General features: G+C 39.9%; 1 protein-coding gene across 1 annotated transcript in view; it reads left to right on the forward strand.

Moving 5' to 3' along the window:
* Nucleotides 1–6883: 6883 nt before the first annotated feature.
* ABCB11 (ATP binding cassette subfamily B member 11) overlaps nt 6884–27727 on the forward strand; it is a 38221-nt gene continuing 17377 nt past the window's right edge. Inside the window, exons 1-14 of the mRNA XM_033064869.1 lie at nt 6884–7642; nt 10158–10179; nt 11366–11413; nt 11505–11553; nt 12891–13132; nt 14332–14419; nt 15281–15414; nt 16077–16248; nt 18792–18916; nt 19639–19813; nt 22159–22272; nt 24966–25076; nt 26020–26145; nt 26923–27126. Of these exons, the coding sequence (XP_032920760.1) occupies nt 7567–7642; nt 10158–10179; nt 11366–11413; nt 11505–11553; nt 12891–13132; nt 14332–14419; nt 15281–15414; nt 16077–16248; nt 18792–18916; nt 19639–19813; nt 22159–22272; nt 24966–25076; nt 26020–26145; nt 26923–27126 (1686 nt within the window). The 5' untranslated portion in view covers nt 6884–7566. The remainder of the gene's footprint in view (nt 7643–10157; nt 10180–11365; nt 11414–11504; nt 11554–12890; nt 13133–14331; nt 14420–15280; nt 15415–16076; nt 16249–18791; nt 18917–19638; nt 19814–22158; nt 22273–24965; nt 25077–26019; nt 26146–26922; nt 27127–27727) is intronic.

The following is a 27727-nucleotide window of genomic DNA, read 5'->3' on the forward strand; positions in this document are numbered from 1 at the left end:
GGAGCAAGTACTGCCTCTTTGCCTGAGAAGCAATAAATTTGTACCACTAGGCTGTGGGAGTTTGCCTGTGGTCCCTGAGCACCGGAGGGAAGGTGCAAGTTGGAGCACTTCACATGCTGAACTGAAGCTTAGGCTGTGTGAAAACATCAATACTGCAAAATACATTTGGGAAGAGCCTGCATATCTGGGATTATACTCCAATTGATTTAGTAGTGAATTGATAAGTAATTATTGATGATGGATGAAATTCTGCTTAGAGAAAAAGTTCAGTTATACTTCTCTGTAAGCACTCTTGGCCCAGAAAACAGGAGATGTCTAATGCAATAAACTAAAAAACCAAAAAATTTAAATAGTTTAAAGGAGTAAAGAACTTTTTTACACACTGCTTATGGACAATCCATCTCTTGCAGGGCAAGATGCAATAAAGTTGCACTTACTATGGTCAAATTCTCCTCTGGCTAAGCTTAACTTAAAAGGAAATTGCAATCACCTGACATGTTTTTAAGCACAGTAAGAGGAACAGGATCACTGCTTTCATTTTCTGCTTGTACATCTGCTTTCTGCTCTGACATGGCAGGTTCAAGATACCTCCATTTTTACTGCATGCCCTATGGCTGCTCAAGGTGCTTTGCATAAATACATATGCTGATGAAATGCAGCTTCTTGTGCTGGCTGGAAGTTACCCAGAGTGTTGCAAAAGTTGCTATTGAGAGATGCTAGTTTTTGTTGCTTTGCTTCCTCTGCAGCATCAGTAGCGAAGAAGGTATAAAAGTGATTAGGTAACTGGCTTCCCTGTATAGTATTTCAGATTTCCTTTAGGTCAAGGAAATTTTTCTCTTGGTGTATTTGTACATGCAGAAAAAATCCAGTACACAGGCTGGCTTTCCTTCACTTGCAAACCTTATTAAAATTACTATTTTCCTTATAATATCCCTTACTCTGCTTGGAACTGCCATATTCCTTCACTGAAGGCTTTGTTTGCCTGCAGCTGTCTTGTAATCTGGGTAGTCCTTGGCTGTTGCTCATCAGAGCCAGGGCCAGGCTTGCTTCTGGAAGCTGTGTAGAGACCTGTCTCCCTTGGCACAGAGGGACCATTGTTATCCTGACACTCCTGCCCACCCACACCTGCCTGTCCTGAGACTTTGGCCAGGCTACACCGCTTGTCTGCTAACACTTGTACAGGGCCACAACAGTAGCCCAGGGTCAGAGACACCCTGAGAATAGTCCCTCTAGAGAAGGAGGCAGAACTGTGTTTCATCACACTCTACAGCTAGAATGTACATTAGTAAATCAGTATTAAAAAAACAGAGTTTTGGCTTGATCTGTAATCTGGTCAATAAAGAAAAAGAAAAGCCAATTTAGCTGGATTGAAGGAAAAGGCCTATTTTTGCTGTGACAACAGACATATCTACAAACATGGCACTTAAACTGAGGGCTTTAATCAGTGGGTGGAACTTTGTATTAAATTAATAAAAGTGCTGTAATTACAAGGTTTTCAGTTAGAGTGCTCTTCACAGTCTGTTTTTTCTCCAGACTGACAGGTCCAGTCTGTCTGAGTCATCCAACTTTGCAATGATAAAGATCTACCTGTATTTTTTATACACGTCACAAAGCAAAATGAAAAAAACCCCAAAGGGCTCATCAAGAAAAAAAATATTTTTCTATATTTTCCAAGAGGGAGAGTGATAAGAGGCATTCTGGGAGAAGCCCCAAAGGCAATTGTTTGGCAGCATTCGAGAGTGATTGGGAACACTGAGGCACAGGGGAGAGGCTCACATGGACATACCAGCTTCTGACAGCAACAGGGCAGGTGACCTGTAGGGCTGGTTACCTGGAGCATGGGGCAGGCACTCTGAAAGGTGTCTTTTTTTAATAAATTCTTTAACATGTAGAGTTACCTAATTTGGATATAAAAGCTGTAGGTTTGGTGGTTTGGGTTTTTTTTTTAATTTATAGTGTTTTGTTTGTTTGGGTTTTTTAAGGAATGTTGTTGTTATCCCTGCTATTTTTGTTTGCACAAGTATTTGGAATGGAGAAAATCTTCTTACTGGTTGCCAGACTTGGGTAGGATCAATGGGAAAAGTAAGTGCATGTCCTGCTTCTGGTAATTTCCATGAGGAGATGGTGAGAGGCTAATTATAGAAAAAAGGCTACTGGAGGTAAGTCAGTCCTTGCTACCTCCCTCCTGGCCTTTCTGCTGCACTCATTCCAGGCAGTATTTTCTGGTTTCAGAACAGTAGATCTTTGTGACCAAGAAATGAACTTACTATGGCTTAGTGTCATGATTTAAACTGTGAGAGAAGAAGCTGATTTGTTTCTTTCTCTGAGCTACCCTCCCATCTGGAGGTGCCTGCTCCCAGCAAACAACAACTTGGACTTGTTACTTTTCATAAGAAGATGAACTCACCTACACAGAAACGTTCCATTTATGCCCCTAGGTAGTTTCCCAGTTTCACTGTGAGGAAAGTGCCTGCTATTCCTCATTTCAGGATTAAGAAATGTAGTTTCATTGGAGATAAAAAAAAAAAAAGGAAATGGATTTCTTATCATCTTGCAATAAAAAATTATATATATCCAGCCATCGAAAGAGGAATTCTTGCTCATAAGAAGACAATAAAGAAGGATACTTCTTAAAGATCGTTGGATAAGATAGTAATTTTTTTTCAAAAATTATACTGTATTGTTTGTCCTCTTTGTAACTGTAATAATTTTTTAAATATTAATTTCATAAACAGTATTTACACTCTAAGAACAGATGTGGACCTCATTTGCTGAATAATTCAAGCTGCAAACTGTATCTACTTTATTTCGAGCGCCCCTCATCTCAAGTCAGGGTACCAGAAGAAAGCTGTAACTTGCCTTTATTTAGAGTTCCCTTTACTTTCATTTTTGTACTATTTAGGTGCAAAAATTGTGATAGCATGTGCAGCAAAATAACAAAAAGTATTTTTCAAAAATGGGGAGAAATAATGGAGCGAAAACAAGTTTGGTTTTCAGAGGACCAGAGGTCATAAAGATAAAGCATTGTGCAGAACGGCAAGCATACTGCAGCACTGAGATCTGCTGTACATTCTGACACTTTGAGGAGCTTTTGCTCCAAGTGAAAAATCCAGTGTTTGGCCTGGATCCACAGCATGCTAGTTACAGAAATAAATTTCTCTATGAATAGTTAAAAAATAACTTAATGGAACATAAGAGCTATCTTCTCAATGTCTTCTGTCAGACAAGAGTCCAGACTGCTGTACTCACATACAGATTTTAGTGCAAAGCACAGAAACAAGTCTTTTATCTGAAGTCTCATCCTACAGTGGCAGACTGGTGGCAAACTGTGGCTACCTACTTCTCCACAGCTGTGAGCTAAACTCCTGGCTATCTTTAGAAAGGATTTTTAATTTGATTTCTGCTACTATCTGTTGTCAATATTGGAATAAAGATCAGTAGGTAATAAGTTACATCTTAAACTGAGAAGTCCTGTGCCTAAAGAGAGTACGGGCTTTCATTTCTTACTGAAAAATTATTTGTATGGAAATAGTACAATCTATTTTTATTCAATTTGTCTTACAATACGTTGGAAAAAATCCAGAGAAGAGAGAATAACTTCATTTGAAGTGGTAATTTGCTGGAATAAACAACTACTCAAGTTGAGGAAACAGCAGTTATTTTACTGCTTTTGACTCAATGAATAGTGATCCTCTTCTTCCTATGCAAAGAGGTATTACAATGATATGAGCTATAAGCAAAATGTTTCCCTACTGCTCAGACCATGACTGAGGAGAATTATTCTGGCAATATTGCTCATGTTTAATGAACTGAATGGTACCGATAAAGTACAAATTTGATAGACTTTGCATGTGTCCCCTATGAGAATTCAAGGATGGGAACATTTGCCCTCAGTCTCCTTGATTTACTGAAGTCCCACTTTCTGTTGGTTTAGTGCAATGACTAATTATTCATTCCCTGAAGGACTGATTAGTAAGAAAAACTGAGTTTCCCTTCCCAGAGAATCAGAAGAAATCAAAATATAAAAGGACTTGAGGAGTGGATTTGGTTCGTTTTTGCACTAGAAGCTGTAAAAAGGGAAAGGTGGTTCTGTGGGCTTTATATTCTCCCTTCACTCTGCACAGATGGATGATTTTTCAGCATAGATTCATTTTTATGGCTGATGTCATAAAGTCAGGTCAGAATTTATTAATCTTCAGGATTTTTTGTAAGATGATTGGAGAAAAGCAGAGGTTTACAAAAGGTTTACCCCTCAAAAGGGTTGGGGTAGCCTATGGTCTCATCTCCAATTCATCACTGCCTTAATCTACTTCATTTGAAGTTTGAAATAGGATCTATGCACAATTTCTGAATGCTTAAATGAGCAAAGTCCGTAAGTGAGAGTATTGAAGCAATTTGTGTAAAGCTAAAATTATGTTCTTTGTCAAGCCAAGTCTTGTCTGAAGATACTGGGTGTCTTTGTGTGCCAGTGTGAACTCTGCTAAAGTACCTTGAAAACCAAAGGCATTGCGTTGCCTTTGGCCATGTTGCTCCTGAGGAAGCTGTCAATGGAGAATGAAATAAAGCAGACTTCTGCTCATCATATAATTTTTCTTCCAGCCTTTCCACTATCATGAAGGTAACTGTCCCTGCACTACAAGTAACTGTTTGTTTTACCCTGTCTCTGTGCTGTCATGGACTAAATTATTATCACTGTGGTAATAACACTATCCAATAGTGTTATTCTCAAAGCTGTGCTGTGTACAGTGCTATAGATCGAGACTTCTTTTTGTTAAAATAGTAAGAGGAGACACCGGGTTTGCACTTAGTTATGCTGTCATTGTGAACACAGTAATGATGTTAACCAAGGAAAATCGAATTTCTGCTTATCTACATTGAATTATGATGTACTTTTGGGCATGAGGCTTTATCATGGGTAGTTTGAGAGCACAGAAGACTTGAGGAGAGCCGAGAGTCTCTGTGATTAAGGCTTTGTCTTTCTATCTTGTCCTATCAGTCAGGGCCCTCTGTAGTGAGAACTGATTTCAGAGAGGAACTAAACCCTGTTTGCCATTTCCCTCTAAGCTATGTGCTGATATTGGCTGAGGTCATAGCACTGTCCTCTTCAGTGTCCCTTATTGAAAAATCCATGGAGGGCTTGTATCCAATGAGAATTCACTACTACTCATGAACTTCCAGGCTGTAAAAATCTTCATTTAAAAGGAAAAATCGGGAAAAGTTAGAAGTCATGTGGAGATGGACTATGTTAGATAGAAAATAAAGCTTTTGAGCAAGTTTTTAATCTGAATTTAGCTTAATCTCTGAACCAATTATCATGTCATTCAGCTGATGTTGCTGTGTATGGTGGGGACCAGAGTGTGCAAAATTATTGTCTGTCAAATAAGACTGCTGATAAAATAATGCTATAATAATTCTTCTTGTGCATTCAACTGTGAGTTGTTTTCCAGAGAAATGCCTGGTCTCCTCATGTTTTCCAAGTGCCCTGACTTTGTTGTGAGATTGCGTTGGTCAAATTTAAACACTCCATTAGATGTCAATGAACTGAAAACATTGTGACTGCATGGTTATTGACCCAGGTGCAAATAGCCAATGCCCAATTTTAAGATTCAGTTCTAGCAAACGGGTTAAAATAATGAAAATATGCTGGAAAATGGTTGGCAACTTCACTGACTAATTGAACAGAGTCCTTGCAATTTGTTTGTGATCTTACGACAGGTGAGTAACAATTTGTCCTGTTTTTTATTTCAGAGTTAACTGATGACACTTCATGAACTGAAAGGTATTTGTATTTTTTCCTTTGGGACAATTTAAACTAAATGCTGCATTTCCTGTGCACAGTTAGTGGGGGTTTGTTTGTTTGTTTGTTTTTGTGGGGGTTTTTTAGCTGTTTAAGTTCTGTTTTGAAGCAATTTATGTCTTTCTGCATAAATGCTATCACTAATATATGAGGAACCTAACTTTAGAGACACATGAAGGATAGTGCTTTCAGGGCCAATTTTAATTGTTATTTTTCTCCACCCATCCACTCTCTTTTATGTTAAATAAATATATGATCTGAACAAAGAGATGATTTGCAATAGATTTTTAAGGGCTTTGGATCAGGTCCTAATGTTACTCCATTTACAGGATGTGTTTCTTTGTTAGCATTTTTCAAGTATTACTTTTTTAAATCTGGATTTTGATTTTCTCAAAGATTTTTGTTTCTCAAAAATCCAGCAACTGCACTGTAGCTGGCTAGAGTAAGATGCTACTTCATTTGTGTGCAGTTTGAGTTATTTTCTGCTACTAGGTTGTATTTTGCACACACATTACTATTGCCTTCTATCTTCTCTAATTTCTATTATCTTGATTTTAAATGCAGACATCAGCAACAGTATCTTTCAAGATGTTCTAAGTGACCCCAGTTAAACATCCAGGTCCTGAGGAGGGTTATTTTAATAATCTAATACAGCATGTTAATGTGCTATACTAATCCGTTTAAGTAAGCTAATGAATGATGTCTACAGAAGAGGATAATATTTGGTGTATTGAGCATTAGAAAAAATAGGACAAATGTTTCCTTTCAGAAATCTGGGGCAGTCATAATTTTATTGGAAAAGTAGCATTATTCCAGAAAATTCATCCCTAGCAAATCTTTGCAACTAGAATTCTTATTCGAGTCTCTCAATCATTGGGTTTTTTCCCACCTTTCCTGTTACTTCAAACTGCATTCAGGCTTTAAAAAAAGTTACAATCATCAATTACAAAATTGATAAAGGTTTGTTAAAATGATATAAGAACAGTCAAACTATTAAATGCTTAATATGCTTAAAATGAGAGGTTGTGAGTGTTTTATATTGCATTCAAGAAAGATATGGATGAGATTACGTTGGTTATGAAAGGGTGTATTTTGGGGATGAGTTCTGCAGCATTTTCTCCTGGGTGCATCCTGGATGCCAGGCTTTCCTGGCAGATTTTGCCTCACAAAAGTGCTTTAACAAAAAGATAATAACTTTGTCCTCTTATTTCTTTTCGTGTATGATATCTGCTCAGCACGTCAGTGTGACTATAGGAACAGAACTGTCCAGAGGAGCAGCTCTGGTAGCCGGGGCTGTGGGAGTGCACTGGTGATGATGATGCAGATGTTGATGTAGCCCTGGGGCTCCCACCATTGTCCCTTCTTTTGTGCCTCAGTTAGCCCCTGTCATGGTCCTCCCAGCCATTGCCAGTTGGGACAGAACAAGGCAGGGGCAGGTCCTGCTGCTCCCTTGTAACTGATTAACCTGTTAATGTCTCAGGCTCTAACCTCTGCTCGAGGCAGAGGCACCAAAGCCTCAGAGGCCTCATGCTCAGGGATGAGCTGGGCACTCTCTGAGGTGTTTTTCTACTCTGTAATTTCACTGAGTCCATGACATCTGTCCTGTTATGACTTGTGCTGTAATCAGTGGTATTGTCCTGGGATCATGAGGGCAAAGGGGGAGTTTAACATAATGTTGTTTTATGTTCACAGACAAATGTATGCTGATGCTCTTCTCTCCATCCCCACACCCCATGTCTTTTCAGGACTGGTTGAAGTAAATAACCATCATGTCTGACCCAGTAGTTCTGCGTAGCATCAAGAGATTGGGAGAGGATAATTATGCTTTTGACTTGGATGGCAAATGTAAGAAGTTTATTTTTCAGTCACCTCCTTATGTTATAAAGCATGTAAAATAGGTGCTGGGTGGCCTAAGTGAAGCAAGTAGTCTACAGAACACAAAGCAAATAGTCTGTGGGATAAACAGTCAATGTCATACCTCATAAGTATGCTGCCCCCAAAACCACTTTTCTGTAAAAAATATAATAAACCCTACTCATGGACAATCTTTACAGGTAAACTAACAAGTTCTAGGTATCTACGTAGGTTTTTAATACTCAGTACTTTGTTGTATAATTAAAAGGCTTCTATTGAAGAAAAAAAAGTAAAAAATGATGTCTTCTATAGTTTCTTCCAGCAACCACTCATATTTGTAGTCATACATGTATTAGGCAGGATTCTTATGAGCTAATTCTAAGATCTTAACTAATGCCAAGATCTTCATTCCCTCTTCTTCTCAGAGCTTGTCCTTTTTTCAATTTTTCCTTTGAAATATACATTTTTACATTTCGTCAGTTCAAATGCAGAAAGAGTCAACGAGAAACATGCAGAGAAACTGCTAAATATTTTGAGTTCTCTTTGTAAGACCCGAGAAAAGCCAAAAAAAGAGAGAAGATGTTAAATACTTATACAAATCATAAAGTACAAAGAAAGCAAAACACTGGGACAGAAAACTGTTCATCACTTCCAGACACTTACTTTGAACTCCCAGGTTGCTAAGACTTATCTTGCTGATTTGAGGAGTATTTGTATTTCTTCTGCCTGTTTGTTTTACTCACTTGATGCTTTCACTTGTTATGAGATTTTGGCAAAAGACTATCTGCTGGCAAAAGACTATTCCTCTTTCGACAATTGGCCAATTTGGGCCTACAATGTGAGGTTGCATCCGATTTCTTGGTTTCCTTGGAAATACACTCTGTTTTCTGCTTAATGTAAGACGAAGGTTGTTAAACTGCTAGAACACCTTTCCCAAAGCAGATAAAGCTTTAAAACCTAATGGGATTCTGCTGATTGATTTAATCTCCAGTGAGATTTGCTTCAATAACCACCTTTTGCATGAATTAGTTAGGATTAGCCGTTTCTGGATCAACCCTTGAATACCATACCTGTAGTAAGTGTTGTTAAGAGACAGATTTGTTTGGGAATTTTACCAGCCATAGAAGAAGCCTTCTCTAAACCTTAACTTTTCTGATAAACCTTAAAGAAACTTCCAGAAATGGTTTCAAACTACTACTGTTGTTACCTGCTGCCAAACTTCAAATAACTAGATATATTCTTTCTTCACAAAAGGAAGGTTTTCTAACACCAAATGATCCTTTGTAATAAGAGTTTTACAAATTAGAACTTTTCTGAAAAATGTCTGTAGTTTTTGGGATACCTGTACCCTTACTGAAATAATATTTTTTTTACCATCCCCAAGTAACAGAGAGCAAAATATAACCACTAGAGTAATTGTAAACTAAAGCCAAATGAAGTTATCTTATTAACCCCAAAAAGGAGATGCATCAGCTGTTCCCTCAGTCCCAAACTCAGACTGTTTCCATCTAACATTGGGTTCTTGAGAAATGCAAGACCCTGGAGATAATGGAAAAACCTTCTTCCCCTGGGTAGAAAAATGATAGAGGCAAAATTTGTGGTTGCAGTGACTTCTTTGTACCCTCTGTGAATAGTGATGCAAACTTCTTCTGTGTCTGCTCTGTGAAACAGCCCTATGCATGCTCAGGGATGAGTCTCTACATGTGAAGAAAGGAAGGCAGTGCTTGAAATGTAAACTATGGTTCTGAATTTCATGTTGAACTGGCAAATGTAATAATAATAATTGAGCAAAGTGCATATTCTCAGTGCCCTTATGTTATCCAAATTATGATGTAGGTATGAAATTAACTCTATTCATTGTCATCTCAAGTGATGTGCTACAAATATTTTCTACATCAGACCTTCTGATGACACTTCTTTGGGGCCCCTGATAACACAAGCTGTGTTGTATTATGTCTTCCACAACACCTTTTGAAAGGGGGCTAAATCCAGACCTTTTCTGGGGACTAAGGAATGAATTGTCCTACAATTTAATTATATCTTGTAGTATGATTCCATTTCTCTAAACTATGGTTCCTTAGACAATGTCTCAAGAGTAGACATCAGCGTGACAAGTTCATCCTACCCTCCAGGACCACAACTGCTCATCTTCCACAGGATTTGCAATCTTTAAGTTGTGAAGGCAAGAGTGAAGAACTACCAGTCCTCCTTTCACGAGTATGCATGGAGTGAGCATTAGCTTAGTATCCTTAAGGAGGCAGTGTGCAAGACAACTAGTTGAGTATTAGCAAACAGTTGGCAATGAAAATTACTTTTGACAAATGTCCTGAATGATGATCTCAGTGTAAATCACATCCTGGCTATATGTATTGTGGGAATAAGATATTTATAATTCAGGAATGATCAGGTCCCACCGAGTTCTGAGTTTATGTTACACATGTCTACAGAAGATTATGTACTTGAACAATAATCATTAACTAGACTGTGCATTTATTTTCCCTCACAGGTAACAGCTTCAAGAAACCAGAGTAAGTTATATACGTAATGGAACAATCACTGTTTCTAGGAATCAAAGGAGTTAATGTCATCAGATCAAACTGATGGAATATTTCCTTTTTTAAAAAGGATCTGTTCTCTAGTGGTTGAACTGCATTATTTGATACACGTGGAACAGGTAGACCAAAGCAGTCCCAGAAACTTTTAAAAACATCAATTCCAGAAATATGGTCTTCTTTCTGAAAATGTTTTTTATATTAAAAATTATCTTTCTTCAGTGTTTTTAGTTTGAGAAGTCACTCTTTCAGGAATTTTAATCCAACTTAATTTCTCTTAAAACTTAACTGTGAGATTTCAAAACAAAAGGAATTGTTTCACATATTAAGATTTAAATGTAGAATTCTGGATAGTTAAAAGATGGGATGATTTAGAGAATTTGACCTTCAGCTATTATCAGAGCTCTGACTGGAATTAAGAGCCTCCTCCTTCCTAGACCCTTGGACAATATGTTATAATTTGAGCCAGCTCTTCCTGACACAGTGTACCCAGTATGGGAGCTACCTCTAGAACAGGGAAACTAGAGTATCTCTTAATTTTTCCCACTGTCAGGTTTCCCATCTAAGAGAGCACCAGCCCAGTATTAGAGGTCTACCATGTCTTTGAACCTTGAAACCCAAGTTCTGTTGGACTTCCACATGTGATCTATACATACCTGAAGGAAAGCTTCCTTTAAGCTTTCTAGGATCTGATGTCTGAAAACAGTTTATGACAAATATAGTTTGAATAATTTGCTTCATTAAAAAAACCAAATCAACCCAAACCACCCAAACCCAACCACCACAAATGGATTATCCCTACTCATTCATCACTGAATGTACTCAGCTGTTGATGATTTCTTTCTATGGGAATAGGAATTTCTCTGTCTTAAAGAAAGGATTAGCCAACAATGTGGGGAGTAGGTTTTTCTTTAGCTGACCCACAATTCACATTATAGGAACAGTGTGTTGAGGAGCTGCTTCTTTAGAGAATTTTAACCTAACCTCTATTCTAGTCTCTGTCTAAAATTTCAAAGAACCCTCAAATCACTGGTTCCCAAGAAATCTGAAAAAACAGTTTGTCTCTTAAAATCCTGGGCAAAATGTCTCAAATAAAATGCAACTTCAGAGAAGTAACCAAGAGAAAAAAAGTAATAATGCAAAATCTTATCCTTTTTGCCAGAAATTTCTATGCATATGAAGAACCTTTTATAGAGAAGAAAAGTGAAAAGTGAGTTAAGTTCAATTCTTTATACTTTGTATATAAAACAAAAGAAATAATAAAATACAAGTTTATAATTTTATGTTTTCTGTTGTTGAAGGTCGTCAAAGAAGAAAGAAAACAATGTTCGTGTTGGCTTCTTTCAGTTGGTAATGAAAGCAGTGTCTATAAATATTTTATGTGTATTGTGTTGCAGAATAAGTGACAACAACCAATAAGGCTGTTTTGGGGTTTAGCTGTGAATAAGCCAAACTTTTAAGCATTAAATCTTTTGGCCTGAAATTCTACCAATAAAATTCAGTGGAAATTCAATAGAACCCCTGTGATCTTGTCAGTTTGGTGTCAAAATTGTCCATTTAAGACATTACATTTAAACTACAGGTTCATATGTGGAAATAAGGTAAGATGCATAGCAGGGATCTAGGTGACCTTGGTTCATTCGTATTTCTGCCAAAAATTTGCTGTGTGATATTTGGCAGATAATTTAGCTCCCTCATAATTGTTGCACAGCTTTTAGAAGATTCGGTTGCAATGGAAACTTGTTTTAATCAAGGGAATTCCTAGGCTTTTTATGAGCAAGGTTTGTAAAACAGTGGTAGAGTTACAGTTTTCCTGCTTTTTTTTTTTGTTTGTTTCTTCTTTTTGTGTAGAAGGATCTTTCATTTATTTCTCTTTTATTGTCTTTGCCCCAATGTCTCTTTCCATTCATGCTGTAAATTCCCACCCTTCTCTAAGACACATTATAGCACCTGCAGAACCTGGACAAGTTCTTCAGCAGGCTATGATTTCTCTTGACACTCCTATTTTAAAATTTATAGCATTTGATACTGATATTCTATATGGACAGTTTAATCTATATATTTGCATCTGACTTCACTGAGATTCAGACTTCATACAGTCACGACAAAGGCGACTTAAAGTGTGAAAACTCTTTTCTATACATTTCTTTCAGATTAAGAGCCAATTCACAATTGCCTGGCTCAGCAAACACGTTGGAATTTTAACTATGACAACTTGCTCTGAGATGTTTAGTTGGTTTTCTACCGCAGCACCTCAGACTTTTGAGAAATTGGCTAACTCTATTCAGAGGTTCTACATAATGCCCTATGGCTTTTTCCTCCCTTCACTCTCTCTCTGCCTCCACTGGAAATCTGCAAAGCAGACTATATATATGAATTATAGTTACTATTCTTAATCTCTTACCTAGTTTCTGGAATGATGATAATGCAGAATGATATTGAGCTATTAATGTTATATGATAATACATTCATTCACATGTTAAAAGGAAGCTCCTAATAATTTATGAGGCTGTAATCACAGATGTAATTAGATTAGACTGGACAGAGAGATTTTTCTTCTTTCTATGTTGAAGATAATTCTGAAATTTAAAGAGAATGTTTTTTTATCTGATCCACTTTATTAATCATTATACAACCAATATGAAGACTGCCTCTCAGCAGAGCCCATTTTTTTTGTTTCCCTCTAGTTTCGATTTTCATCACCTATGGAGATTTTAATGATGGTTGCTGGTAGTTTGTGTGCTATTGTTCATGGAGTAGCCCAACCAGCTGTGTTGCTTGTGTTTGGTGCAATGGCAGATACATTTATTGAATATGACATTGAAATGCAAGAGCTTAGAGACCCCAACAAGACATGTGTAAATAACACCATAGCATGGATTAATGGCACTATTCATCAGAATGAAAAGAACGCCACAATAAGATGTGGGTAAGTAATAGATGTATCTGTTTCTTTCCCATTGTTATCACAGCTTGTCAGAGAATACATAGCTATTGAAGGTCCTGTTCAACTTTTAAATCTCATATTTTCTGTTCAGAAGGTAGAAAAGCGGCATGGTTCTTGTTACATAGTCCTGAGCTGGCGATATTATCTTGAGAGACAGAAGGTCTCTCAGTCATAGTTGTCAGCAAGAATATTCTTTGATTATGATTGTTCTAATAACACATATATATGTTACATATCTGAGTTCGTTAATCTATTTTCTCTGATTACATGTAGGTAGTAATGACTTCTGGTCATTCTGGTCAGGACTTAATTACCTCTAAGTGCCTGCTGACTTCTGAGCAGGTTAGCTAAACTTTTGTCACTGAGAGAAATGAAATCTAGAATGCAATTCATCTTACCTCATGGGGATGTCTGAGGCAGATCAAAAGACCTGCCCCCTAAGACTTCCTGTTTCTTTCCATTAAATGTAATAAATGGAGTCTAGATAATTCATTCAGATACAGATATCAGTTAAGGCCAAATTTGAACCTGTAACCTTTAATAAGATTTATTTCTTGGTGCATCATTACAAGAGTTTTCTAATCTCTGAGTGACATTTCATTACATACTTAATTGGAATTAATAGGTACTTGTCGAAAGGCCTCTGAAATTCAGGGCACATGGGAAGCTATTCACATTCTTAGATGTAGGTGACTGAGGCCAAATTATTTTGCTCCAGGCTGTCCCAGCCAGCCTTTGCAGATGGGCTGGCAGATAGAATACAGGATTTACTACTGACCTCTGTACTTCTGAAGCAGCATCAACACACCAGGCAGAACACATTCATAGAACTATAGAATTGTTTGAGTTAGAAGGGACTTTAAGGATCATCTGGTTTCAATCCCCTTGCTATGGACAGGGACACTTTCCACTAGAACAGATAGCTCAAAACCTTATTCAAACTGGCCTTGAACAGTTCCATGGATGAAGAATCCACAACTTCTCTGGGTAACCTGTTTAGTGTCTCACCATCCTCACAGTGAAGAATTTCTTTCTAACCTAAAGCTGCCCTTTTACAGTTTAAAGCCATTTTCCCTCCATGCCCTTGTAAACATCTCTCTCCTGATTTCTCGTAGACTCCCTTAGTGTACAGTATTACTCACTTATTTTTTTTTCTTTTTTTTCCCTTTTACTTTCTTCAGCCTGCTGGATATTGAACAAGAAATGACCAGGTTTGCAGGATACTATGCAGGAATTGGTTGTGCCATACTTGTGTTAGGATACCTCCAAGTCAGTACTTTGTTTTCTATTTTGATTTCAAAGTTTGAATCACTAAATAATCTAGTTTATAATTATTATGATGGTTTTAACTGCTTAGCTACTTATTTGAGTAGAACAGATGCTCTCATTCTATCGCTGATATATGTTAGCTCTGGCAATCCGAGAGCTCCTTGGATTTGCGCATGCATAGTGTTGTAAAAGGATGAATTTTACCCACACCACAAGCAATACTTGCTCAAATGTGGCTACTATAGAATCTACATGTCCTCCAAAATAACAGCTGCAGGGCATGCAGATTCCCAGTAGGCATCTAACTGTGTTGAGCCCTGTTTCTGTTACAGAGATATAGAGCAATACTGGTGTAAATCTAATGCTGGAGAAGAATCATGCCCTTTGTATTCTGTAGTAAGTGTTCAGTCCTTATGACTGAAGTGAGTCAAAAGCTTGGATGATTCCTGCACAGTCTGCTGAAGGGCCCATGGCTTCTGAAGCTTTTTATAATTGCAAAAATTACTTCTCAATCTCCTCTCTGAAAACTATCCAAGAATTTTGCTGAGGTAGGATCACCGCCATCCATGTATTACTTACAGCTGTAGATGGAAAAAAAATTGTCCATAATGGCATTCATGTAACAGTATAAGTAATTTAACTTGCCTCTCCTCCCATCCTATCAGAACTGAGACAAATGGTTGATCCAGAGGCTATATAAAATTGTTGGATTATTTAAAGATTAAAACAGCTATCATGTCTACGTAGCCTGAATAGTAATTTTACCTATAGCCTTTCCCATTCTAGCCAAATTGCATTTTCTGATTTGTTGGGAGTAGAAAGACTTTACTGCAATTATCAGCTGTTTTGTGCTTTTCCCAGATCTGCTTTTGGGTTACATCTGCAGCTCGTCAGATACAGAAAATCAGGAAAGCTTATTTCAGGAAAATAATGCGAATGGATATAGGCTGGTTTGACTGTACATCTGTAGGAGAACTGAACACCCGAATTTCTGAGTAAGTAATCTAAAAAACCCACATGCTACAGAAAACATTTTGAAATTCCTTCCAAACACTTCAGAGTGCCAATAATCAGGTGTGTGACAAACACCTTTTAGTAGAAATACAGCTATGTTCGTGGGAGCATCAACCAGATTGATTTGCTCCCCCATCTCCTGAACTAAGTACCATAACTGTTGAACCACAATTATTTCCCTTCCATGCCTTCTCTGACAGCAAAAGTGTGTGGGAGGGGGGGTTGGATGGGTTTTGGGGTGGGGTTTTTTCCCAGCTTGTCCTCTCCTCTCTTCTCCTTTTTGTGCCCCGTCCTTTCAGAGTGGTCTATAATTTGGCTGCCAGTGAACACTCCCTCAATCAGCTGGGGCGTCATAGTAAGAGCCAGCTAGTTAATGAGTCTGCTGCCAGAACAGCATTTCCTGGGAAAGGACAGTATCTTCTCTGCAGTATTCATGTCTAAAAGTCTTCTCCATTGCAAAGGCATCAGGTTTTCTCACTGTACTTCAGTGTCTTTCTATGGGGTAATGGTGAAAGAATAGGGATGAGGATGGGCCCTCTCCAGTGAAAAGCAACTAACCCAAATGTGACCAAGACCTGCAACACAAACAAGAATTATACTCACCACTCTTTTGATTTTTGTTGCTGTTGTCACTGTTTTCCAGTGATGTTAACAAAATTAATGAAGCTATTGCTGATCAAGTAGCAATCTTCATCCAACGCATAACCACCTTTGTGTCTGGATTCCTACTGGGATTTGTCAGTGGATGGAAATTGACCTTGGTTATCATTGCAGTCAGCCCTCTGCTTGGGGTTGGAGCAGCTCTCTATGGCTTGGTGAGTAAATTGTGAAAGGTTCATGTTGAGCAATAATGAATACGAAAGATCAGGCAGAAAGCTGTGAGGATTGGTGAATTTGATTACACCCCTTTCAAGTCAAGAGAGGCAGATTATGGTCCCAGTAGCACTGAGGGAGGGGGAAGGGATGGAGGGAAGGGTACAGTAGAGGCAAGGTGGGCTTTTCCCTCACTTTGTTTTCTGTTTCCCAGAATGGTAAATCCTGCTTCTAAGAGGGGAGTGTAAGCATACCTTCTTGAGAGTCCTGTGGATGGGTATTAATGCAGAGATCAGAAACTGGCCTTAAACTTTCTCAATTACTACACTACCGCTTTTGACAGCTACAAGATACAGGACTTGATTTCTCTATTTAAATTAGTGACTTTTTGATTAGGTGATTACAGTAAATTCACGAATACAAGCCGCACTGAGTATAAGCCGCATCTCTGGGCGTTGGCAAATATTTCGTTTTTTGTCCATAAATAAGCCACACCTGAATATAAGCCGCTCTGTCATTCGCAGCGAGGACCCGCGTGCAACAAAGTTGCCAAATACTAACAGAACCACGGCATGGCGGGGGGTTTACTGGCTCAGCTAAGGCTGTGCAGGCTCGGCCCGCTAGGGGCTGCTGACGGGGCCAGGTAGCCCAGCCCGGCGCTGCCGCTTGGCGGGGCCACTGGGGGCCAGCTGCTACTGCCACTGGGCTCGGTCACCACGGCCCGGTGCTGCCCTGTGGTGGCAGGCAGGGATGGAGCCCTCCGCCGCCTCCCCGAGCCGTGGCAGTGGTGGCGCGGGGCCCCCCTGTCTCTCCCCCGGGCTGTGGTAGGGGCGGCCCGGGTCCCCCCTCTCCTCCCCGGGCCGCGGTAGGGGCGGCCCGGGTCCCCCCTCTCCTCCCCGGGCCGCGGCAATGGCGGCGCCGGGCCCCCCCCGTCTCTCCCCTGGGCTGTTGCAGAGGAGGAAAGAGAGCTCTCCCGCCTCTCTCCCCGCCCCCCGTGCTGCCTGCAGACAGCCAGGCTCCACCTGCGGTGCAACAGAGTAGCAATTTGTAACAATCGCAAAATGCCGACTTTGCAGCAGCTCGGCTCGACACTCTGGCTGGCACTTCTGAGGTTGTAAATGTCAGAAAATTATTCACATATTAGCCGCTCCTGAGTATTAGCCGCATTTCTGGTTTAGGAGCAAAATCTTAGTTAAATTGGTGCGGCTTGTATTCGTGAAATTACTGTAGTTTCAGTGACATAAAATGGTTGAAAACAACTACTCAAACTTAACTCAAACTGTCCCTGCTCCCAGAAGCTGCTGCGCCTTCTCCCACTTGTTCCTGTTCTCCATCCACTTCCTATAAACTTTCTATCACTGTACAGGGGAAGGACAGTGAAAAGGAAAACTGCAGGATCCTCTGCCCTCTCACCTCCTCTCCCACATTCAGCAGGGCTGGGTAATTCCTGCTCTTCCTCTTCATTCTTTTTGGGTTCAGCCCTCTGGCAATCTCATTTCTTTCACATCAGGAACAGCTTGCTATCATTTTGCTGTCATATGTCTAATGTAGCTGATTAATTTCTTGTCTTCCAGCTCTCCTTTAGCACCCTGTGCTGGCTGTAAGTAGCGGACATGAATAATGACTCACATGAAGTGGGAGAGCTTGGCAGGGAAAGAAATAAAACCCAAAATGGTTTTCCTTCACTTGTGATTTCTTTCTGATCTTATTCCCCTTTATGTTTGTAATTTTCTCTGTACCTAGTCACATACATACTGTTAAGTTTTTCCTCATTATGAGCCTTTCCAACCCAAGTCTTTGTTTTAACCCATGAAGAAAATAGACCCAAGGTCAATCTGGTCTGGTTTTCTGTCTTCAAAAGAGACTAATAGATGCATGGGGTGGGATATTTGGAAAGAGAAAGCAAAGAGTGACACATTACATTTTCTAATGATATCTCATTCCCAAGTCAATGTGGTATCTCTGTGTATATAACTACATTTTCTTCCATTGATTTGAGCATTTTTTGAGTCTATGTAAGCTTTTGGCATCCAGTGAACTCTTGGTTGCTGTGTAGGGACCTGTTGGTTATCAGCCCACAAAACAAAGCACAGTGGTGGACAACATCTGTTTTCATCCTCCCCCACCACTACAGTTACCTCTTCTTCCTGAAGCTGGGATCTGCCATGGTGGTTAAAGGGCTGCTCCCGGCACTTTAGCTCCCCTTTCCTCCCACTGTGCACAAACCCTCAGTCTGCATCTGCTTCAGTCTAGTTAGAGCAGAGAGAGGGAGGGAAGGAGGCAGGGAAAGCAGGAGTTGTCAGCTGCTCTTTCTAGCTACTTGGAACAGAGAGCTTTTGCAGAGCATATGCTACAAAGATGGATGCCCTGGCACTAGAAGACCTAAGTCTTTGAGTGTGCAGTATGCCTAGTAAAAGCCTGCTTGGAGTGCAGGAGGTGACCCAGTGCAGAGCAGCCAGCACAGAGCGATAGCCAGCATTGCTCATCACTCTCCTTTTCTGTACCTGCAGTTCAGGTGTAACCAGCACTGCTTATGCTTTCGTAGGCTGTGGCAAAACTGACAGGCCGAGAATTAAAGGCTTATGCAAAAGCTGGAGCTGTGGCTGACGAAGTGCTCTCATCCATCAGAACAGTGGCTGCTTTTGGTGGAGAGAAGAAAGAAGTTGAAAGGTTTGTTTGAATGAACTCTAAGGTCTCTGATTTCTTTTTCTTGAAGCAATGTAATGCTGTAATGTACATCACATTCATAGCAATTAAGCTTTATATTCTACAACTATGATTTATCAGCTTTGAAACTTATATGCATGTATGTTTCAGAAATTTAGGTTTCAAGTAGTGTATGCAGAGCTAGTTTTATAATTCAGCTATCAGTGAAATAAAGCATCAGCAATACTATCTTCAATTTATTCTTACTTGTAGGAACATTCTGTGAAATTTTCCCTAAAATGTCTCTCTGATATATCACTTTTGCAGCACATCTAAAAACTTTGAGCACTTTCAAGCTAAGTAGGAGAATTAGTTTCATCAGGACACGTTTTTTCTGCAAATTTCTCTTAAATTCTATGAAAATATTACGTGGCTGTAGGATGTGCTCTGAGTGTTGGCCAAATTCTCAAATCCTGTGTTAATCTGCTAAAACTCCAAATCCCATGGTGAGGTATCTGCAGTGAGTGTGGTTTTTCTTGCACTAATTACACTAGAATATACAAGGATTTAATGATCTGGGAGCATTGCTGATTTCAGCAGTGATCTCTCGCTTCAGAGTGGTTCTGTATCAACCCTATGTGTGGACATTCTGCCGAGTTATCAAAGGTGCCTCATTTGGTCTTTGCTCATTTTGAAATTTCTGTCAAATTTATTTAATTCCCTCTTCTTTTTATCTCTTTCTACAGATATGATAAGAACTTGGTGTATGCTCAGCACTGGGGAATTCGAAAAGGAATAATAATGGGATTATTCACTGGTTACATGTGGTTTATAATTTTTCTAAGTTATGCATTAGCCTTTTGGTATGGCTCTAAACTTGTCCTTGAGGAAGATGAATATTCACCTGGCACTCTTCTGCAGGTACTCATTTTAGCTTGATGCAACTTTTCTGGACTGTTCTTTAAAATAATAATTCTGGAACACATATCTGTTCTGGTATCTGGTGGCTCCATGGTAACAAACATTGTGTATGTCTTCTAAAGATCATTACTCACTATATGTATGAGACAACTGGATAAGAGGAAAAAAATCCATTTAAAGTATTTTGAATATTACCTACGGTGATCAGAATAATGCTTTCATTTGATAGCCTACTACACAATTATCAGAGGCCTGAAACTAGCTTTTCATGGATCAGCATGGGGCTTCTGGGGTGTTGGCTTCTCTGAAGAATTTTATGATGAAAACCATTGTGGTAAAGAGACACCTAACCAAATAATCTAACCTAATCTCTCATGAACGCTTTGTGTTCCTTTGAGAAGCCATTTCCTGTTGTTTTGTTTTCACAAAGGCCATGTAAGTGTGTATGCAGATAAAAACACACCTGGCTGTGGCTCCTGCAGTGTGTACAAAACCCACATTGACCTACATAGCACTCATGCATTCACTTCTGCACAGTAGGTGCTTTAGACACTGCTGGCCTCAATGCAACAAAGCCAACATCTACAGGTATTTTGGTTAGTTGCTTAAGCCAGGACTGCCCAAATGGCAGACTCCAGTCCAAAGCCAGAACAACTTTTCCTGAACCTTACTGAGCTCTGAGTATTCTGATGAGACATCTGCTTTTGCTCCTTCTCTGCCTATTGCACACCATGAGAGTTCCCAGCCACCTTCAGCATGCAGTGCAAAGCTTCCTGCTAAAGGGAGCTTGGCAACTTATCCTGAGAACATTGTAAACCTGAGTCATTCTGTTCAAGGAGGAAATAATTTGCACCTGCTCTTAGTACCTGTAGTTGATATGAAATAGTTCTGTGAAAAACAAAGTGAGCAATTTCTTTTCCTTGCTCATGTAGTCCAGTGCTTCCAGAAGACAAATGGCAAACAGTGGGGAGCGACCTGTAGCTGTAAAACTGTAGCTGTCAACAGAGGGTCTCCCTTATGCTCCCCTTCCTCACAGCTTTCGGTCATCTTTCTTTTACTTCATATTTTCTACCATACACTTCTATTTGGCAGGAGGGGGGGATTTCTAGATAGAAAACATTGAAATGTGCTTTTCCTGCTCTCTCAAAAAGTCATATACCTTCCATACTGCATTGAGATGTACTAAGTATTGCCTTCCCTTCCTCTTCTCCCAGGTGTACAGAACATGCTCCTTCATGTTCATGATGGACTCTGACAGGCATAGAACCCCCTTGCTTTGAGACTCATCCCCGCAAGAAAAATAGTTTGTAGTAAAGCTGAGCGTAAATGTATGGCATGATCTCTACATCCCAGCATAAACATTTGCAGTGCACAGTATACATTCAGTAGATTCCTCCACTTTAGCTATAGGGATATTCCCAGTAAACATCATTATACTGCAAAGGAGAACTGAATCCTGTGTGCTGTTATTTCTTTCTCAGAAGTAGTGTTTCCTTATATACTTTGCCCCATTCATCATGAGTTCTGTTTGTGTTGTATCCAAAAGCTTAGCTGGGTCCTTGATTGCTTCTTAGCAGAATTTTCAGGCAAGCTAGAACAAACGGTTGCATACCAGACATAACATTCCATGTCTCCTCTTGTACAGGGTGAATGTTCAAATTAGCACTCACAACAAAGCAACAACATGGACCAAAAGCCTACACCAAAGACATTATCCAATCCTTATAACTCGTTCTGGCAAAACACCTCTGTAACTGAAAAGCTAAGGAGAAGTAAAACAGAGTAAAGTATCAGTGTTGGTTGGTATCAACCCTTAGAGTTCATTTCTCTGTGGGACAGAGAAAAAATATTCTCTATAGCTGGCACCTCCTTCAGAAGCAAGTTTTGTGAGTATTGGTTGAGACAGGAACTGCAATATACAAAGGTTGTAAAGTAGTGTTTAAGCTTCTTTCTATTTTTGCGTACTGGTAAAAGGCATCCCTGAAATAATCCATTAAACCAATGTTTCCTTGTTTCAAGGAAAAGGCACTCAGTCAAACAGAGATGGCTTAAAAATACAACAGTGGCATCTCAGTAAATATCTAGATGTGTACTTTTTTAGGCCAAGACAAATAAAAGTTGATTTACTTCAGCCTCAAGCAGAGCTGTGAAAGACAGCGAAAATACCTTCTGAATTGCATTTCTTTGCTTTCTTGTTGGCTAATAATGCTCATATAATGAATCACTGCAGTTCAGCAGACACATGAGAAGTCATAAAGCTACTGTAGTTTGGTTTGCCTTTCTAAGCTGCAAGCTATAATAAAAGGTGGTGTCATATTTTGTTAACTTTTTTTCCACTTCCTCAGGTTTTCTTTGGTGTTTTAGTAGGAGCGTTAAATCTTGGCCAGGCATCTCCCTGTCTGGAAGCCTTTGCCACTGGTCGTGGGGCTGCAACAAGCATTTTTGAGACTATAGATAAAGTAAGTAATGCATTTCTAAGCTGTATTACTTTGTAGTGCAAAAATAATTACAGTAATTTCATGAATACAAGCCGCACCGTTTTGACCAAAATTTTGCTCCCACACCAGAAATGCGGCTTATACTCAGGAGCGGCCAATATGTGAATAATTTTCTGACATTTTCAACCCCGGGAGTGCAAACCAAGTCAGTGCAAACTGCAAAGTTGAGCACCTGCCAGTAAAACCCTGCATTTATGCGGTTGTTACAAATTGGTTACTCTGTTGCGCGGTGGGTGGAGCTGCTCTGTGCAGGCAGCACAGGGGGTGGGGAAGGCGGAGCAGCTCCCTCCTGCTGGCCCCGCGGCTGGGGGGAGGCAGGGGCCCTCTCCTGCTTGGCCCCGCGGCCCAGGGGGAAGGTGGGGGGCTCTTTTCTGCTGGCCCCGTGGCTTGGGGGGTTCCCGTCCCCGCGTGCCGCCACCGCAGGAGCAGGGTGGCTCCATCCCCGCCTCCCACTGCCGCCGCGGGTGTCATCGGGCTCTGTGTCCCCCCTGCCACCACGGGGCAGTGCCGAGCTGGGGCAAGCGAGCCCAGCAGTGGCAGCGGCCAGCCCTGAGCGCCCCCGCCGAGTGGCAGTGCCAAGCTGGGCCACCCAGCCCTGTTGGCAGTCCCGAGCCCTCATGGCCCGAGCTGAGCCAGTAAACCCCGCTCTGCCGTGATTCTGTTACTATTTGGCAACTTTGTTGCACGCGGGTCCTCCCTGCGAACGACAGAGCGGCTTATACTCAGGTGTGGTTTATTTATAGACAGAGAACAAAATGTTTGCCAACACCTGGCGATGCGGCTTATACTCAGTGCGGCTTGTATTCGTGAAATTACTGTAAGTAATCTCCAAGTGGTTGTACTAGTTTTATCTGTTGTGTAAATGAGGAAAAATGAGTCTGATTAAAGAAAAACTGACTGCAATAGAAAAGTCTAGTGGGATGCACATGGGCTCAAAGGACACATTGAACAGATTTCTTAAGCGGCTTCGTTCTGAGCTCTGAAGCTCTACCTCAGCTGCTGCTGTTCCTTGTTCCCATTTCTCCTTACGTGCAATTACATATCAGTGCTGGCCCATGGAAGGCAGCAATAGTCTACAATCAAACTTGCAGCAACCATCCCATAGCTCCCAGCCTCCAGGTGGCATCAAATTGTGTGGCTCTATTGGCATTAGTGGTGAAGGTAGCCTCTGTCACTTGTACCAGAGCTACCCTGAGCAAAAATGGGACCAAATGAGCACAGGCACTGGTCATGCAGCTGTCATAAATGTTAATCACAATATTATCTAAACTTGAAATAAGGTTGTATGAGAGACCCTGAGGCAGCACTGAAATTTACTGATTCCTTTCTCGAGGGTTCCTTTCTATAGTTTTATAAATTTAGTGGTTGGAAAAGTGCTGTTGATTTCTGAGAGTATGTATTATCTCTGTTCACTGACAAGCTTTATTGTGCTGAAAGCTCTGTAAACACATTAAAATGCTGCTTGTCTTCTACGGAGCACCATAAGGCTATGGTAATGCTAACAGTTTTTACTAACCCTTCAAACTTCTGTAATAATGATAAAACATACAGACTTCATAAGCTAAAGCTCTAAAATGAACTGAAAATAGAGATGAATTAGGGATGTGTTTTTCTGAGAAAAAGTTAAAATCTTAAAGAGTTGCAACAGTAAGGATTGATCACAATATTCAAGATAAGGCTGAGTCATGTATCCTTAGGATAAAAAAAGTAAACCATTGTCAGATTTCATCTGTCTAGAGAAAGGGTGACAAAATTAGATCCATCTGCTTGCCACATTTGTAGATTTGTGACTAGACAGTACAAGCACAGCTCTGCCCTGGCACTAAACCTAGTCATGTTGAGGTTCCCATTTGCAGGATCAGTGAAACTTCTTCATAGATTATTATCTGAGTTTAAGTTAGTTATATTCCTAAAAAGAAACACAATTTTCACTTTCCTTTCAATCTGTTAGGCTATATAAACAACCATAAATGTTTCAGTTATCAAATATTTGTTGCTATAGTTTTAATTTACTGTCTGAATTCCATGCTTCAGAAATCTATCCTTAGAAAATTTTATTTCTGTGTGATTCTTCAATTTTCTCTTAGTTCTCTGCTTATGTCTAGCAGTCCACAATACCCAAGATCTGGCCAAAAGTATGCAAGACCCAAAGTGCTTCTTAGGAAAAATTCAGCATTTCAGCTCTTAGGACTGGGTGCACAAGGATGGATGTTTTAATTGCCAAGTGGTGAGGCCTGAAGATTTCCAGCAATGAATTAGTTGTTCAGTGCTGTGAGAGAATGTTTTTGAGTGAGGTAGTGCCATTTTATCCCTGAGGAGCTGGCTAAATTGGCTTAGTCAAAATGCCTCAGTCTGTCAGCTACTCAGTTCCAGCAAAACCTGAGTGGCTGCCTGTGGTACTTGCAGCAAGCCTACAATGAGAAGAGGGTGCATCCTTCTTGTCTGTGCTACCCAACAGTGACAACTCCCCCGTCACTCTGGCCCTCAATTCCATGTCCTTTGCCTGCTATCCCTGGGGCAGAACCTGCAGCTGGCTCCATGCAGCCAAGTGCTGTTCAAACAGAAGTGCCATGGCTTTGTATGGTATTAGGAATATTTACTTACTGCAGTAGTGCTGACTGTTTAACAGCAAATTTCAATGAATTTCATCCTAGAAACCCACCATTGACTGCATGTCAGAAGATGGCTACAAGCTGGACAAAGTACGAGGTGAAATTGAATTTCATAACGTAACATTCCATTATCCATCCAGACCAGATGTAAAGGTAATTATTCATCACCCGTCTTGTGAACACAATTATTGTAAACAAGCTAAATATCCTGGTTCTACCAGCAATTTCTACATTTTCTAGATTTTTTTAGTAGATATTGTTTTCCAGAAGCCCAGACTCTTTGTTTAAAAGTAGACTGAATAATCCTTCCATTAAAGTGTTCTTCTGCTTACCATTTGGCTTATTTTACCATTCTGACACACCCATTGCCACATCCCCATATTCCTTGCTGCTGAACATAAACTCCCAGTAGCTTCAGGCAAATTCACCTGCGTACAGCTTCTCTTATGATCAGTGATGCCCCTGTATCAATGTATACGAGATAGAACACAAAGTAATAAACTGAATGGTGCAAGGAGATTTTATAGAACTCTTCCATTACCCTGGGGATACACCATGTGACCCATTAAAATGCTAGCATAAGGACAGAAGTGTAGGCTATATAACCCACTATTTCTTTACTCTTGTGTTTGAATTGACAAATTCTCCTTGGAAAAGCATATTGGAAAAGCATTTTAGTGCCATCACTTTTAAAGATGGAAGCACATGTTGTATTAGATTTTTCTACAGAATTTCACTGTAACATTCTTAATATTTATGGTTTAACACACATTCACAATACACTCACAGTATTCTTTAAAGGGAATATCATTTACTAAGTTCTCTAGTGTCATTAACTTGACTAGTTCTTAATGATGAACAACAGGAACAATGAAGGATCACAATCTGCCTGCCTGTTGCAGAAATGAGTGCTCTCCATCTACAAAGTCTTCAAACAGTGTAAAAATATATGGCTTGCTTTATCCTCTTTCTTCAAAATTCTTTTCTGAATTTTGTAAAATTGCTTTGAATCTTTACTTTAAGAGTATACTTACTTGGTTGTATGACTGTGTGAGAATTAAAATGGATAGATCTCTTTGGTTTTTTTCCTATCCAGATTTTGGATAACCTCAATATGGTGATCAATGCAGGGGAGACAACAGCTTTTGTTGGAGCTAGTGGAGCTGGAAAAAGTACAACAATACAGCTCATCCAGCGTTTCTATGACCCCACTGATGGCATGGTGAGTATTCCAGCCTAGAATGTGTTTCTCTGGCCCCAGAAACTGAAAGAATGGCATGGTTTCTTCTTCAAGGTGGGAAGGAAGGCTACTAATTTCCTTTTAATTTCTTCTCTCTTTTTTCTTCTAATTATTTTTTAAATGAGTGAAATATCTTCCTGCACATTTCTTTTATAAGCCTGTGCTTAATTGTCTTACGGAAACAATTATATGAAAGAGCAAACTGTTAGGAGAAAATAAAAATTCAGTGATAAATCTGTGTAAAAATTGTACCTATAGAAGTAATAGTTCAGGAGTGATGAATGTTTTCTGGCAAACACAGTATTGAACATTTAAGCATTAACCCATATCACTTAAGGATACGCAGTTACCACTTAGTAGTAGTAGCTTGGCTAAGAATATGAATTAGATGTATTCAAAATTTCATTCCATTTATGTGTTCCTATATCAAGAGGGAACACATAATCACATGCATGTTGACCTGTATTTGAATATATAAAAAACAAAGAAACAAATTACTGTAAATGACATAATCCTCACTGTCATGATTACTTTTCACCTGGTTTCCAAGTAGAAATAGGAGATGAAATCAAAGAGCCCAACTCCAAGAGCCAATATTACTGCCACTGCTTTGCTACCTTCTGTATCTGAAAGTTGATTTTTATGCTGGTCATGGAAACATAGTGTCACACGCCCTTCACTTCCACTGTGTTTTTCTTTGTCTCTGAAGTGGAGGGGATAATGTCCCTGACTTTTTTCCTAATTTTGTGTCCATTGTAGATTACCCTGGATGGCCATGATATTCGCTCCCTGAATATCCAGTGGCTGCGCTCGCAGATTGGCATCGTTGAACAAGAGCCAGTGCTCTTTGCCACCACAATTGCAGAGAACATTCGCTACGGGCGGGATGAGGCTACCATGGAAGACATCATCACAGCAGCCAAACAGGCCAATGCTTACAATTTCATCATGGATTTACCACAGGTATGCTCTGCCTTGGAAAGCATTTGGCAGAATTTGATAAGAAAAAATAATCTTTTTGTCCTTTTGACCCTCCTAGTGTGCAGCAATTTGTGCTCAAGTGGAAGGGCAGAAGATTAATACAGATAGGAGACAACAATCTTTCCTTTGACTACAGTTACGTGGGTCTTACTGCATTTATGCCAACAAAGTTACAAAAGCAAACACCCTCCAACCCATGCCCCACGCCAAAATACAACCCTGAGAAGAACTAGTTCCTCAGGAATCATTTATACAACATTCAGTATCATGGCAATGATCACAGCATGATTTAAAAATTTGTATTTTTCATGATTTGGAGAACTTTTTTGTTTGGGCCAAAACCAATGTAGAGGCCAGCCTCTCACTATCTAGCCTTTGTTACTTCACCTGCGTGTACTCCTGCTCACAAACTCTCCTCCTTGTACGAGCTCTGTAAGCCAGACGGAGGTTCCTCTTCTCCAGTTTCTTCCCTAATGATGACAGGTCTTCAATCATTCCTCCTTACAAAGCCCAAATTGGATAGTATTTTCTAGAATGTTATTTTGCCAAGTAGCTTCTGAAAATGACATGTTACAACAGAGAA

Source organism: Catharus ustulatus, chromosome 7, assembly GCF_009819885.2.
Source record: "Catharus ustulatus isolate bCatUst1 chromosome 7, bCatUst1.pri.v2, whole genome shotgun sequence".
In the NCBI taxonomy this organism is placed as follows: Eukaryota; Metazoa; Chordata; class Aves; order Passeriformes; family Turdidae; genus Catharus; species Catharus ustulatus.